Source organism: Oryzias melastigma, linkage group LG6, assembly GCF_002922805.2.
Source record: "Oryzias melastigma strain HK-1 linkage group LG6, ASM292280v2, whole genome shotgun sequence".
Classification (NCBI taxonomy): Eukaryota; Metazoa; Chordata; class Actinopteri; order Beloniformes; family Adrianichthyidae; genus Oryzias; species Oryzias melastigma.
The window spans coordinates 12,387,345-12,402,634 of NC_050517.1; the positions used below are offsets into that span (position 1 = coordinate 12,387,345).

Here is a 15,290-nt window from a genome sequence, read left to right on the forward strand (position 1 = left end):
ATATACCATTTTCGCAGCTAATGCTAATGTGAATGCTGTAAGATGAATTTGGCTGCTGAAGATGCTAGTGCTGATAGCTGAAGATGCTGAAATTAATAGCTAAAAACACTGAAGTTGATAGCTGAAATAGCTGAAGCTGATAGCCAGCTAAAATATTAGTTTGATGCAAAAATAGCCGAAAAAAGCCCAATTTAGCCAAAACAGCAAGAATGGGGCTGAAATATTAGCTAAACTCCAAAATAGCCCATAATAAATAAAAAAAACCTAAATTAGCCAAAACAGCCAGAATGTAGAGATATATAAGCTAAACTCCAAATTAGCCTAAAAAAATGTAAAAAAATGCTAAATTAGCTAAGACAACTAGCATGTAGCTGAAATATTAGCTAAACTCCAAAATGACCTAAAAAATATTAGAAATATGTCAAAATAGGCCAAAAAGCTAGCATAATGCCATTATAACTTTCAGCTTTACTACACTCTGACTCCATATAATATAAAGTAATGACTAATCAACGATTAAATTAGTTGTCGACTATCTTAATAGTCGATTAGTCGTTGATTAGTCGACTAATCGTGGCAGCCCTCTTTTATAGGTAGTCAAGTTTTTTAGAAACGTCACTGAAGTGACAAAGGTTGAACCCTAAGCCACATATATAAACAATCCTACCTGCAAAGTGGTATTTAAACATATTTTATTTCTAAGTTATGAATGAAGGAATTCCCTCATGTAGTCACATTGAAATTTTGATTTTAAATACATTTTATTACCATCATTTCTGGAGTATAAGTCGCTCCTGACTATAAGTCCCACCCCTGGCCCGACTTGAAAAAAAATGTGACTTATACTCCAGAAAAGACGGTAAGGTTGATCAGTAGGAAAAATGAATTTCTACTGGTGTTAACTTATTTGTATTCAAAGTCTGATAGTGATTCTATTTTGATTTTAGTTATTATTATCATGATAATTACATTGTCTGATTTGGTTGTAAGTTCTAATAATAGTTACAACTGTGAATAAAGATGGTGAAGTTCTGTATTTGATGTATAGGGATGGTAATCATACTCTTTATTAAATTATTCAGTTTCTGTGTGAAAAAAATATAAGTTAAGGAGCTTTCCATTGTCTACCCATCCATCCATCCATGCTTATGTCCATTTTCTAAACTCTCTTAATCTCTCTCGGGGTCACAGAGTTGCTGGAGTCTATCCCAGCTACTGTTGGGTGGAGGTGGGGTCCACCCTGGATGGCTCGATTGTCCATCGCAGGTTGTCTACTGTCTTCCAATATTTTTTTTTAATCTATTTTCTATTTATTTTAAATGCTTTTTGCCATCAAGAAAATCATATTTATATATTTATTTTTTGTTTTATGCATTTCAGTTAGCACAACATGCTTATTTATTAGTTGTGTGTGGTAACTTCTCATATTCCCTATATGAAGGGGTGGCTGTGGTGCAGAAGTAGATCTGTCAACCTCAAATCAGAAGCTTGCATGTTCAGTTCTAGCCTTGACTACTCTTGTCTGAATTCCTTCAATACTCACTATATAGTGAGTGCTGTCAGAATTGTAGTCCTGTCAGAATCTACTATTCCAAAATTGAGCGCACAAGAAATTTCCCAGAAGTCTTTGCGAAAAACTAGCGTGCATCAATGCTCACTATATTAGCGAATGTAGACCACAATGCATTGCGGTTGAACTTTTTTTTTTTCAAAAAACGTTTAGATGTCATTTTTGAATTTTTTTTTATAAACCCTCCACATTTTTCTCATCAGAACACAGTGAAGTCTCAAATAGACGTAAAATGTTTATTTTGATTCAATTTTCCCTTTGTGAAATCAGTGACTCATATCCGGCGTTTAAAAAAAAATGAAAGAATTTCTTTTAAAATCCAGGGCACTAATAGTTTTTTAGTAGTTAGGGATTAGGGTGGGAATTTGGACATATGCTAAGTGTCTTTGGGCAAGAGATCGAACCCACATTGTCCCAGGTGGTTTCAGGTTTGTATGGGTGCGGAGCCACCAATAGTGTGTGAATGGCTGTAAACTATCTTAGACCTTAATCAAGAGTATTTTAAGGATTTAGCATGTAACAATGTATATATAATGCTATGCTAATGAATGTGAGCACATAATATTGGCAGCATAATTAAGAATCAGACTAGTGCATGAGTGAATAATATATTTTTCTGTGTTTTAGATATTCAAGAGAAGCATACATTTGGTGAAATTGACTTTTTTGTCCTATTTATGTCCACAGACGTAGTTTTTGTCATACAAATTCAAATGTATCCACCTGATCTTAAGTAACCAATGCAAAATATTTCATAGTCTTAGCCACTAGATTAAAAAAAAAAAAAGATTTTTAGAAGCAGCTACTTCTATGTATATAATCCATATTCTTCTGGACCAATTCCACCACACTTTTTTGCTAAGATTTATAGGAAATTTTTATTTTTTTGTGCATGTGAACTTTAACTAAAAAGGACAGACATTACTTCAGAAAGGATGTGCGTACCGTACATCTTGCCCTCATCAGAGAGGATGATCTTGCGGCGGCCGCAGGGTGGATAGATGGCCAGAGCCTCCTGAAAGCTCTGCTCAATGTCGGGGCTCCACACGCCCTCTGCATCGTTCTCCAGGGGTTTGTCAAGTCCATCCCCCAGCTCCTCGCTCCCACCCCTGGGGGAGGGAGCCGGCACCCACTCCGCAGACGTGGTGGGACGATGGAAAGGGAGCCGCTGAGCGAGGGCTGGGAAGTCAAGTGTTTGACGGGTGTGGCAAGAGGTGGAGGGGAGAAATCTGCAGCGGCTGGGCTAAAATCCACAGGTGTGGCGACACAAGGGCTCTGGATTCAAACCAACTGCAACAAAAAGGAAAAAAATGAAATTCAAGCTGGCTTTAAATGGAGTCTTGTTATTCTTAAGAGTCAACATTTCCGAGTTTATTAATAAGATTATCCAAAAGGTCTGAATGGCAGTCCCACTGTTTTGAAACTAAACAGACAGTGACCAGAGAAGGATTGCAGGAGGGCACTAGAGTCCAAACAAATTCACATCCTGTTTTCTGTTTTTCACATCCACACAGTCCCGAAACATCTGTGGGGACAAAATGAGACGGCACCTCTTCCTACTGAAAAACATACAGAAGAAAAAGGGGCGAAAAAGGAAAAAAAACAAGCACAATGGTAGGACATCGTGAAGACACAACCATCAGGATCACGCGTCAACACAAATGGAGGTTTCCTCAGACTGTTTTCAAGCCGACGTGAAATTACAGCCAAGTACGAAGAAAACGACAAAATAAAACTTTGTTTTGTTTTCCAGACACTTTTCAGTTTGGAGTGCAACGACTCGATGACACGTCAGCGCCCCTTGTACCCGAGCTTCCTTTGAGCCCCCTGATGTTCCACAGAGCTTCCTGTGAAGTGTCCGGTCACCCAGCCGTTAAATCAACTCTATCTTCTGTCACACGGGTGATATAAGTACAACACAATATCTCACAAACACACACTGAAAACAGACAAGAACCAAACAAAAGTTATGACAGTAAATAGACATTTACAGATCTCACATTTGAAAATTACATCAAATGTGTAACTTTAGCTGAACTTATCTGTCACTTTAGATTCAAAGTTGTAGATTTCTGGGTTCAGTTGATCCCGTAGACAAATATACACTGGACTGAAAACCACTGACATTAGGGCTGGGTATCACCAATAATTTCCAGAATCGATTTGTTTTGATTCACCAGAGCCTGGATCGACTCGGTTATGACCCCCCCCCCCCCAATTCTTTTGATCCACTCAATTCAATTTGATTCCATTCAATTTTGAGTTTACACGGTTTACACACATAGACACATATGTTTAGAAATACATTAATATTCTGTTTATGCTTTGATGATATTCGTATTATTCTGATACAGTTCACATACTATAAAATTATTAGTGAAATTATAATGAGATTGTTAATACCATACAGTGTTACACGGTTTCTCAAATGGAGAAGCTGCAGTAACTGTTCTGCTTCTCCTGGAGGGCCTTTCAGTTTAGCCACTAGGTGGCGATCGTGCTATAGCACTACACCTTATTCCAGAAGAAGAAGAAAGTATGAGCAAAAAATGTGTTTCAGACCACAAATGGTAACTTAAAAAAATGTTTCCTTAAAAAAGTTTGGAAATTTATGCCTGTGAGTATATAAAGCTCTTTATTATGTTTAGGTTGACTGAGCGTTAGCATTAGCCGTCCTATGGGAAATCCCATTAAACGTTAGCATCAAGCTAGCGGACTTTAGCTTTATGGATTGATTATTGATCTATTAAGCTTAGATTGATTTAAATCGATTAATTGATCTTATCAACCCATCCCTGACATCACCCAAAGGATTCTGAATCCTGAAAACGGAAGCTTAAAGTGGCACGGCCGTAGTGTATAACTCAAAAATGTTTCTGAAAATGAGAAACTGAATGGGATAAACGAAATTAAGAGTTTGTTGAGTGCACTCACCTGCCAGTCAGTAAAATACAAACCTGATAATGCACAAATGTGAGCTTTGATAAATGTAAAAGGGCATATTTAACCATTTAAACCACCTTTGTAACAATAACAAATTATAGCTTTGTATTCTCACTCCCAACTCGTCATAAATAGACTTATGGTTCGGGCCCACTCCAGGTAACTTTTTGAAGTTATATATATATCCCTAACTCATTGTTTTTGATTTGCTGGCTGTTTCTATTAAATCACGTGTCACCAACCCTTAGGGTAATGGACACAGAACCGGTACAGGGGTAGGATACCGAATCATGGGGAAAGTGAATCGTTGCATCCTTATCATATACGTGAGTATGTTGATGTTGAAAGTGTCAAACAATTGTGCACTTATTTAGTATGTTTAGAATGTTTCTTGTTTATTAACTAATTTAAAAGGGATTTAAACATTTTTTCTTGTTTTTTGCTGTTGTTTTGTAATACACAAATCATTCATTGAACTGAAACAAAACTGTGACCCAAAAATCTAAGTTTGGACCAAATCTTGGGGGAAGTGAATTTCTGCATTCCTAATGTGCTGTTATTGTGGTGGATGAAACTGTAGGCCAAAAACGGCAAAACAAATGACTTTCATCTAACCTTAAAAGCAGGTAAATGTCTATACGGGTCAATAAGACAAGAACAACCCAAATCTGTGTTTTTTTAATTTTTGTTATAGACTTTTTGTTCATGTCAGGTCCAGTTCACAGTAGCCACAGTAGCAAAAAGTAGACTTCAAAATCTATCTGTATGGATTTAAGAAAGTTGTGGATTGATTTGCTGTGTCGTAATTTAAAGTAAATACAACTTTTCTTAGCTTTTCCGCAGTACATTCCAGAAAACCTTAATCTAGATTATGATCTGACATGATCTGACAAAGTCACAAAATGACAAAAAGTTTTGGTTACTAAAACAGAGTTTCCAATGATCCAAAATCATGTGTGACCATCTGGATTCAAACCTACAGCGACTGACTCCAGCTCGAGGCCACAGTGGGTCACAGTGAGATTTGTGACCGGCCACAAACCATTAGTGTGCAGCTCTGCGCCGCACTCAGGAGGTTAATTAAACTAAGCCAAGCCTTAAAACAACCTCCTCCTGCTACTCCCCCAACAACACCTCCCTCCCTCACCCCCCCGGATCCGCCCAAGGGGATAATCTCCCAGCTGGTGCTGGGGTCAGGAGGCCACAAAACCCACCCTGACCAAACCCCACATCCCTTTACACAACTGCACACACTGAGCAGCAGCTCAACAGGTTATAAAAGATTGATCCAAGTAAGAGGAAGGTGTTTGCTTGCCTACAGATTTCTGTTTTACATCAGTTGATGAAGAAAGATGTTTTCAGAAGCATCTTAAAGGCAGTCCACCATTCTAAGTGGAAAGAACAGATGCAGGTTTTCGGGAATTTGGACATTTTAACAGTGTCTCTCCAGACTGGACACTGCAGTTCTGAGAGAATTCACAAAAATATTGAAACAACTCGGATTCTACAACCCTTGGGTAGTAGAGCTAGGTTTGAAAAATGGAAACAGAATCAATTCAAAATATGCTTAAAGACTACATCCAATTGTGTTTTTAACATGTTCTTGTAGCATTTTTGTCATAGTAAAGGATCTACATAAAATAGGGGTCTGTCAAAATATCGATATTGTGATATATCGCGATATTTAGTCCTCTGATAGATTCTCGATGGGTTCTCACCAAGTATCGATATTATATTTTCATTTGAAGAGACCGTTGCACTGAGCGTCTGAGTCGCGTGATGGAACTGTTGAGCAGCTGGGCGCGCTGCGTCGGACATTTAATGGCGACGCACGCACTTCATTCTGGAAAAAGCACCGGTGAGATACAGGCTCGGTAGCGCTGCGTAAAGCATGTCTACCTGTGGGCAAGTATCATCTATCTGTAGAAGAGGCAACCGGTAAGAAGTGACTTCATCTGAGCGCTAGAATGACCGCAATCACTTATCTCCTGTTTGATCGGTGTTCTGTGGGAACTAGGCGCGTGCTTCGCAATTGTTTGTGTGTACTTCAGGTACCGGTCGGAATTTTCTTTTTTATCCACTTCGATGTTTAACCTGCTGGTGTAACTTCTGTAAATTTATGGTAGGAAGTTTTCAAATTAATGTAATTAACTTTTTGCTAATATTAATTTAAAGTCATTCTTAAATAAAAAAAATTAGGATTTGATGCATGAACTTAAATAAAAATGTAATTAAAATAAAGTACATGAATTCACTGTAAAATAGGGAGGTTATTATTATTGATTAAAGTTGTTTATTGCTATTCTGTGATAGAATTTGAATTTGTAGATATTTATTGCCATTATTATGTGTGTTTTAGGATTTTTACCTATTGACTGCTGACTGACCAAATGGAAAATAAACAAAGATTGGAAAAATAATCTCAAGTAGCAATCTGAGTAGATCAGCCTTCAATTTTGAATGCTCAGCCCTTTTCAAGTGAGGAAAAACTGCACGAAAAATTAGGTAACACTTGGCAGAGGCTGTAAAACATTATATTCATCATCCTTTGTGACGTTCCTTTGGAAGTAGATAGCTGTCGCCACTTGAATTATTAAATTTTTTTCTGTTGCTTATAACAATTATGCACTAAATAGTGGCACTGCTGATCATGTTTACTATTGTTAACATTGAATTTGACAGATAATTCCAATTCAGTAGTTGCCAATGCTTGTCAAAGACATAGTATTACTGATTTCAGCAATATTGCACAAAAGTGTCTATAATTTGTTGCACAAAATAAGAAAAGTTCTTCATCATGATTGTGTTTAATCTAAAAAAGATAAATGGGGATATATTTTCCCCAAAAAACATGTTCTTCTATATAATGCAAGTTATTAGAGAGGATTTTTACCAATTATCGCAGTATCGCGATATTATCTATATCGTGAGCCATGTATCACATATCACATCGTGTCGTGAGGTACCCAGTGATTCCCAGCCCTAATATAAAATAATGTACGATTAAAACTGTGTATCTGTGTATTTATTAATTCAAATCAGGAGCAGATGAAACTGCTTTGCACTGATATGCAAAATATTAAGTGTTGCATTAGGGCGCAAAGCTGCTTTTCTCCGTGTCAGAGTCAAATCATTCACTGAGTGATTGGTCCAAGAGTTACGGAATGTCAAAAATGTATTCTTTATTTATTTATTATTTATTATTTAGCTGTTGCCGGCAACATCTACGGTGTTAAAGGGTTCATGATTTCTTTTGTTGATGAATTGACAAAGTTGCTTAATCTTTGAAGTGTTAGTTTGTCACTTCTATGGAAAAGTATTTTTCTTAAATAAATATCCTAAAAAGTTTTCAGCAGAAACAACTATGGTGACCATGTATTTCCATAACAATAATTTCTGCTTGTCAAATTTATGCACTTGTTTTTTACGCTAGTTTAAAAAAAATACAGTGCATGAAACTAGCATGAGCAAGACACGAGCCAATACATTGTTCTGTCTGAAAAGGCTGAAGTCCCACGTGTGTGTGCGCATATGTGGAGTCAGTGTGTGGATATTGAAGTGGTGAAAAATCTGTGCTAATCAGGTAGGGAATGTGGCAGCAGGGAATATTAATATAATAAGACAGCAGCGTGGGATTAGGCCACGCACCAATAAAGCCAACAGGTTTCGTGTTTGTGTTCTGCTGCCCCGATTCCTTCTGGGCTGAACCAGCAGGAACCTCTGCACACTAAGAGGATGCAGATTAGTGTGTATGCGACAATAGTGGGTTTATACATGTTGAAAATATGATATTGAGGAGTACCTTTTAGCACAAAAACTTCTCAGTTTGACTACTAATCTGTTACGGTGTTACACCAACTCAGTGGTCTGGTGGTTGTGTCCTCCCTGAGACAGGAAGGTCAGAGTTCAAATCCATGGTCAAGGCATATTAAAGACTCTAAAAATGGGACCCAATGCCACCCCTTGCTTAACACTCAGGATTAAGGGGTTAGATTTGAGGGGTCAACACCAACGGTTCCTGTGTCTGCAGCTCACCGCAAAAAAAAAGGAAAAAGAGGAACTCTTAGTTTTTCTACAATATTTGAAAATGATAATCGCAGGAAATAGTCATTTTTCATAGTGGGGGAGGGCAATAGAAAAGTGGCCAATCACACACAGGTTTTGATTTTGATTTCCACAAGCGCGTAGGACTACAGGGGCGCTCACGGAGGCAGAAATGTGCCTGTGGAACGTTCATTACGAGCGTGGAGTTTAATATACGCGTCAATTTAACGCCATAGCAATAGACATATATACAATGAACCAACCATCTCTGACATCATATATAGAATTCTTTGCAGTGATAGTAAAGCCTGAAGTGGGCCGGGCCTTACAGTACATTATGAATGCAGACCAAAAAAATCTTAAGCATTGCGCAAGGGGCCCATTAATGCTGTTCACGTGATAAGTATACACTTTTTGCCTGCAATCTGACTGTTAAAAAATGAATGAAATTAGACAATCAGACCGTAGTTTGTGCGGGCATCCTATGGGAACTTTTGTATCACAGGCCTAAGAAGCAGTTTTGCGCAATTTCTAAAAACTATTATGTGCCATAAGGAAAACGTATACAGCGTGCGTGAAACCTAGATTTGCCGAATGGATTCTTAAAATGCACTTATCACACCCCATTGTCATGACATCTTTTGATGATGGTCGTAGGAGGTTCAAGGGAACTGTAAGACACAAGATGCGTCCGCTGACCTCTATGACCCTTTAAGGTCTCAAGACCCACAGCACTCCTACCGGTCAATTCCCCGTACAGGTGCATTTGACTAAGGGTGTATCTCATCAGTCATTGGCCAGAAATTACAAGGGTGGGGCAAAGCAATGAGAGAAAGAATAATGGAAGTCTTAAGCTTTGCAATCCTTGTCAGGATAGTTCACTTATTCAAACGTCAGGTACAACACTTTTAATTTATTGGTACAGGGGAGGTATGCTGCAAGGCGGTTACTGAGGAAAGGAAGGTATGCTGATGTTGGGTTTATGACACATAGACTGTTGGGAAAGCAGTGTGAGAAGCAAAGTGTATCACGTAAAAAGTTGTTTTGCTGAGCCTGCATTCATCTGACCACATTTCAATGTCTCTTCATTGCTTTATGTTTGTCCATGCCTTCCTTTCCACTCTGTTCATATCCAGTAATGACCAACTTCCATGGCCGTTTTGATCCAGTTGTTCCGCTCTGAGCACAGAGTCTATTCAGACTGAGGAAACTCAGAGGGAACCCGAACTCAGTCTGATTGGAAACGAATGGAGATCACCTCAAAAGAAAGATCCAAGAGCGGTTCCTGGTCATGGACCAGGGTCTGCTTAGGTGTATTCAGACTGAGAACTCTGGTTCACTTTAAGTGAACCAATTGTGTCCAGTTTGAGTACACCCTTAGAGTTTGTCTTCAGTCTGACGGGCTGCAGCTAACTCCAGATATTAGCTGTTGCAGACGGCCGATTTCTAAAACACTACAGACAGGTTGGTACCTTTGCAACAAGATTATATTGCAAGATGTTAAAAAGACATACTAAAAAAAATATACTTAAAAATAAAAGTATTTGCTCAACTTAGCAGTAGTTTTTACATAATTGGCACTGAAGATGTAGTAAATAAAGACCTAATTCTGGTTAAAAGCTAGGAAGCTGGACTTCGAGTGCCACACTAATCCAGCACATTGAGCTGAATGGCCAAGCTACAGTTTAACGTTTCAGTGTGTGTTTGCCATTTGCCATGTCAAGCCCACTGACTGTATATGAGAAATGGACCGAGGGACCCCTCCCCCATCACATTCCAAACAGGAAGTACCTGCTGACTCCAAGAAGTTGAAATCCTACAGACTTCTATAGAGAAATAAACACCTATTACTCAGTCATTATATTAGTCAGAGTAACCATTCTCGCTCTGATACCTTTTTTAACCCTAGAAAAGTTTCCCTATAAAAAGTTACAGCATCACTTTTGCCAGGTAATTTTTACCCGATATAATATACTCAATAAAAAGTATTTCTCATAAAAAATAGATCAAGATATGAAAACACATGAAAAATTAGAGTAGTTTTATTTTATTTCAAGTTGAGCTTTAAGCAACAAAGTAGATCCTAAGAACATGCTTGAAAATGACTGAAAAAGTAGGAATTTGAGAAGAAAAAATTACTTAAAAAATAAATAATGATACTGTACACTTGGCCTTTGGTCCACTCATTCCTGGGACATGTGAGACTTTACCCAGGGACCCATGACACTCAGAAAATGCAACACATTTAAAATAATCTAAATACTTTTGCTCGGGTGAGCATCACCCAGCAATAGTGCTCCAAGGTTAAACATGTTCTTAATAATCCTATTTTTTTAAAGATATGTTTTTCTATAGTGCAAGTTATGTAAGGTAAGTCTGGATAGTCAGATGTCTCAGATGATTGGTGAAATTGATTTCCATAGAAATGTTGACTCAGGCCCACTTTGACCGATCACTGCTTACTGATGTCGTCTGGTTCCAACATGGGAGTGTCCGTATTGCGCAAAAATGGTGACTGAACTGCCTTAATTTGGTTGGAGCTGGAAGCATTTTAGTTCTTATAAGTGACATCACACTGGATTGGTCCAGTTCTCATATGAAGTCAATGGTCAGCACTCCAAGGTTGGTCTTTCGTGGAACAGTTTCACGAAACACAAAACTCCAGATACAGCTCCCCGAAAGTCATCCTCCATCTTCTCCGAGGGTCGTCAGGGAAAAAAGTTACAGAGAGAAATCTCTGGTCCAATCAGATCAGGTCCAGATAAGACGTCTGACGTGCTGCAAATCAGTGGAACAACTCACTCACACACTGCACAGGAGAGGGAGTTGCAGAAAGTCTTTGTTCTGCGAGGCTCATATCTGAGGCATTATTCGCTCTTCTCATGCAAGCGGGGGAGGAACGATGGCTATGTGGGATGAGTACAGCGAAAAGAAAAAAAAACTGAGTGGAGTGTCCCAGAGGAACGGAAAAAACATAAACACACAACTCTAAAATAAGGACAAACCTGTTTTGTGTCTTGCTCACACACTTTTGCATACTGTTTTTCTTCTTCTTGTATGTAACACTTGTTGAACCACACAAACACCTCCAGGCCGTGCCACATCCACCCACACAAAGACATGAAAACACAACCTTCTAGTGCTAGTTACAATCAAATTCATGTGTCTGAAGAAAATTCTTGGAAGCAAACAGGAAGTAGATTAAAAATATATATATATTTTTTTAAATCTATTTTTTTTTTTTTTTGCCCTTCCATCATCAGCCCTCTTCATGACCATCCTGGTTTTCTACGCTCTTATTTTGAAATAACACTAAAAAGCACACGTGCAGTTAAAAATATTACAAACAATAAGGTGTTAAATTTTGTTTCTAAATAATTTCTTTTTTTTTACACTTTTTCCAGCCCCTTAATATGTATAAGTTATGATCTGTCGCATTTTATTAAATATTTTTTTATTAGTTGCTTGTAAACATGATGCAAACCACAATGCAATGTTGGTTTTTTAACTAGTTTCCTCTGACTGATTCATAGAGACAAGTATTACATAAGGAGATGATTTCAATCATCTTAGCTGCAGCTGCGAAGTTTCTGCCTTTGTTTTCAGACAAAGGCGTCTGAGCCGCCTTTGGAGCGCGGCACAGAGCAGCAACAGCAGATTAGCCCCGCCGCTCTCATACCGAGGCAGGCGTTTCGAGCTTTTGCTAACTCCTCAACGTCTAAATCCAGTATAATGATAAATCCTCCATGAATGGGGAGTAAGTGACTCAAAATGTGAGCTCCAGTGTTGCTGCCCTCATCAAGTGCTGATTTCTGCTGTCAGAGTGCAGATCCTGAGCTCATACGGCAAGAGAGGCAGATTGTTGTGCGAAATCTTCAGAGGATTAGAATAAGAAATGTAAAAAAAAATTATTTCACATTTAAAATATACTTCCAAATAATGCACATATTTTATTGTTTTCTAGACAAGCTATCAGTCTGTTTGAACCCAAATATATTTTATATACTCAAGTATATAGAATGGCGCTAAGCCTTGTTGACTGCTTCTTAAATACTTTAAATTTTGCAGTTCATTTTAACTTTATTAATGCAATTATTGTGTCTTCCTACTTTTAATTAAAGGATATGCAGAACATGCTGCAAATAAAGTTTGGTGACAGTTTTATCACTTTTTTACTGATGTTATCATATTTGCAAACACGTTTTCTATGTTTTATTAGTTTGTAATGTTCCTAATTAATACAGTTTGGGTGGAATTTCTAAAATTAGTTCATTAAAGAAGCAATTTTGACCCCAAAATTAGACATTACCAACAAGATTTTTTTCCCTTTCTCTCTTTTTATTTTTTCCATATTTGTTCTCCCTCCCGACTTCTTAACAACTAAAAAAAAACAAAAAACTATATAAATATGAAAGTCTTACAAAGACAATTTATGAATTGTCAAATGTTCTGTCAATTGTGGTCTATACTCACCAGTCTAATGAGCATCGGTGCACACTAGTTTTCGCAGAGACTTTTGGGAAATTTCTAGGGCACCCGGTTTTGGATTTGTAGATTCGGACAGGCCAAAAAAGTGGCAAACGCACTATATGGTGCAAAACGGAGTGAGGGAATTCAAACAGAAGTTATGTCTTTGCAGCTAAATGACATTTTTTTCCACCTTCTTTTTGAACGCAAAGATATTTAAAGCATAAATAACTAAAATACAGGTGTATAATTAAAGAAGGCAGATTTACACTTTAAAATTAGGAAGCACTTTTGGGGTGATTTGCATGACTGATGACATTTAATTTATTATTTGAAAAAATGTCATTGTTTCACTCTAATATAATAAAATAAAATATGCTGGAATATAAGGAAGAATTGAAATAAGTTTTTAAAAACACTATTCTGTTCGATGTAAATTTATTCATTTATCAAAATATAAATATCCAATAATGAATGTGAAAAGCTGAGACTGTTATAGTGCCATATTGTGTAATAATTGATTATATTACACATGATGCTAAAAAAACTGCTAATGGAAGGAATTTTTGATTTTCTTCACCAAATTAACATGAAAATAATCATTTTTCGCAATAAAAGTTTTGTTTTAGACTAGTTGAAGTTCATTTATGGGCAAGAATAGGGACCAAAAAAAAACATTTTTTCCAATAAAAGTTATATTTTAAATGAATTGAAGTTAATTTTATGGACCAGAATCAGTTTTAAAAACTTTTATTTTGTTAACAACTAAACTTTCCCTCGTGCTGTTAACCTTTTTAAACGGAAATGTTCTGATAAAATGACATAATGAGCGGGAAAATTCCGCTTTAAAGGGGAAATTTAAGTGTAAAGAGTCACTTGACCGTAACTATAACCAAAAACAGAGCAGGCGGAGGTTAAAAAACACACAACAAATTATTCGGGCGAGTTAATAAATAATGCTCGAGTGTAAAAGTTTAGCCGCGCGGCAGCGTTCACGTGAAGAGCCGCGAATATTCCCGTCAGGAAGTGGAGAGGAGGGGGGAGACAAGAGGGGAGGAAAAATGAGGGAATTCTCGCAAAGAAATGGGAAAAATGCGCGGAATGTGGACTCTTGACAGTAAGCGCTAATTGATTTGGATAGAGACGGCGGGGACACGCGGGCTTCACAGCAGCTGAACTAAGTTCAGACTCGGTCTTAGGGGAAAACAGCAGAAAACAGCTTACCTGGAGACGCTCTGAGACGCCCGGTAGACAGGTAGCAGCCCTCCTGTTGAATACCATCACTGCATTTTATTTTGTATTTATTTATTTTTTCTGGAGGGGTGGTTCGTCCTCACGAAATTCCCTCCGTAGTCTTTGTTTGTTTCCCTGCTGCCTGGTCTTCTTCCTGAAGCCGCTTGTTTGAAGCGAGAGGAGGGCAGGAATTTCAGGAATTAGCCGTGGTATGACATGAAGCCTGGAAAAAGCCAGAGAAAAAGACCAAGGGAGGGAAGGGGGGAGGGAGGGGAGGGGAGGCCTGACCGGTCACCACGTAGGGAGGAGGAGGAGGAGGGAGGAGGATGGGGGGAGGACCCTCCTGGATGAGAAAGGAAAGCAGGAGAACACCAGAAACCTTCACCAAGAACCAACTCCATGATGATCTTCATCAGACTGATTCACCCTCAGCTGAGATGACCTCAGCTATGTCTGGGGGGAAAAATGAGGTCAGAAGATGAAACTCTGAAAAACTAAATCAAATCACAGAAAATTAAGATTAAAATTGTGTTTCACAGTCAAACTGATGTGAATCAGGAGCAGACGAAAAAATCCAGTTTGAAAAATATTGTATTTGTGACATAAAAAATGTGGTGGGCGAACTACAAGCTGCCTGCTCCACTCAATTCCGATGCATCCACTGGTGTCTTTGTTTTCGTTGTCTGAACTGGCAACTGGCTCAAAACTGGATAGCTCCTATATTGATTAACATTTTTGTTGCACCGCTAATGTTAGCTTGGAGTTGGGAGAGGCTGTAAGCTAGCAGGAGAGTGTGTAAGCAAATGGATGATGGGAAATGGGGGTAGGCTTACGCTGCGCCAACGGTCTTGCCCACAACTCAGAGGATAATTTCTAATGATCTGCTGCCGCTCTGCAGAAACTATGTCCTAGAACATGGCTGTTTTTTGTCTTTCTCCACTAACAATAAACTGCATCCACTGCTGCCTGGTCTAAGTAGATCAAAATATGAGTAAGTTAGACTTTAAACTCTGTTTTCTTCATGAAGATGTGA

The 15,290-nt window shown here is 38.2% G+C and overlaps 1 protein-coding gene and 1 long non-coding RNA gene across 2 annotated transcripts in view; one reads left to right on the forward strand and one right to left on the reverse strand.

Moving 5' to 3' along the window:
* Positions 1-2,657, reverse strand: part of LOC112152027 (transcriptional enhancer factor TEF-3) — a gene marked incomplete at its 3' end in the record, with an annotated part of 36,712 nt that extends 34,055 nt beyond the window's left edge. Inside the window, 1 exon segment of the mRNA XM_024281250.2 lies at positions 2,516-2,657. Coding sequence (XP_024137018.1) covers positions 2,516-2,522 — 7 coding nt within the window.
* Positions 2,658-13,793: 11,136 nt separating this feature from the next.
* The window catches only part of LOC112152031, an 8,164-nt gene continuing 6,667 nt past the window's right edge, over positions 13,794-15,290 (forward strand). Inside the window, exon 1 of the long non-coding RNA XR_002920218.2 lies at positions 13,794-14,727. This is a non-coding gene — a long non-coding RNA (uncharacterized LOC112152031). The remainder of the gene's footprint in view (positions 14,728-15,290) is intronic.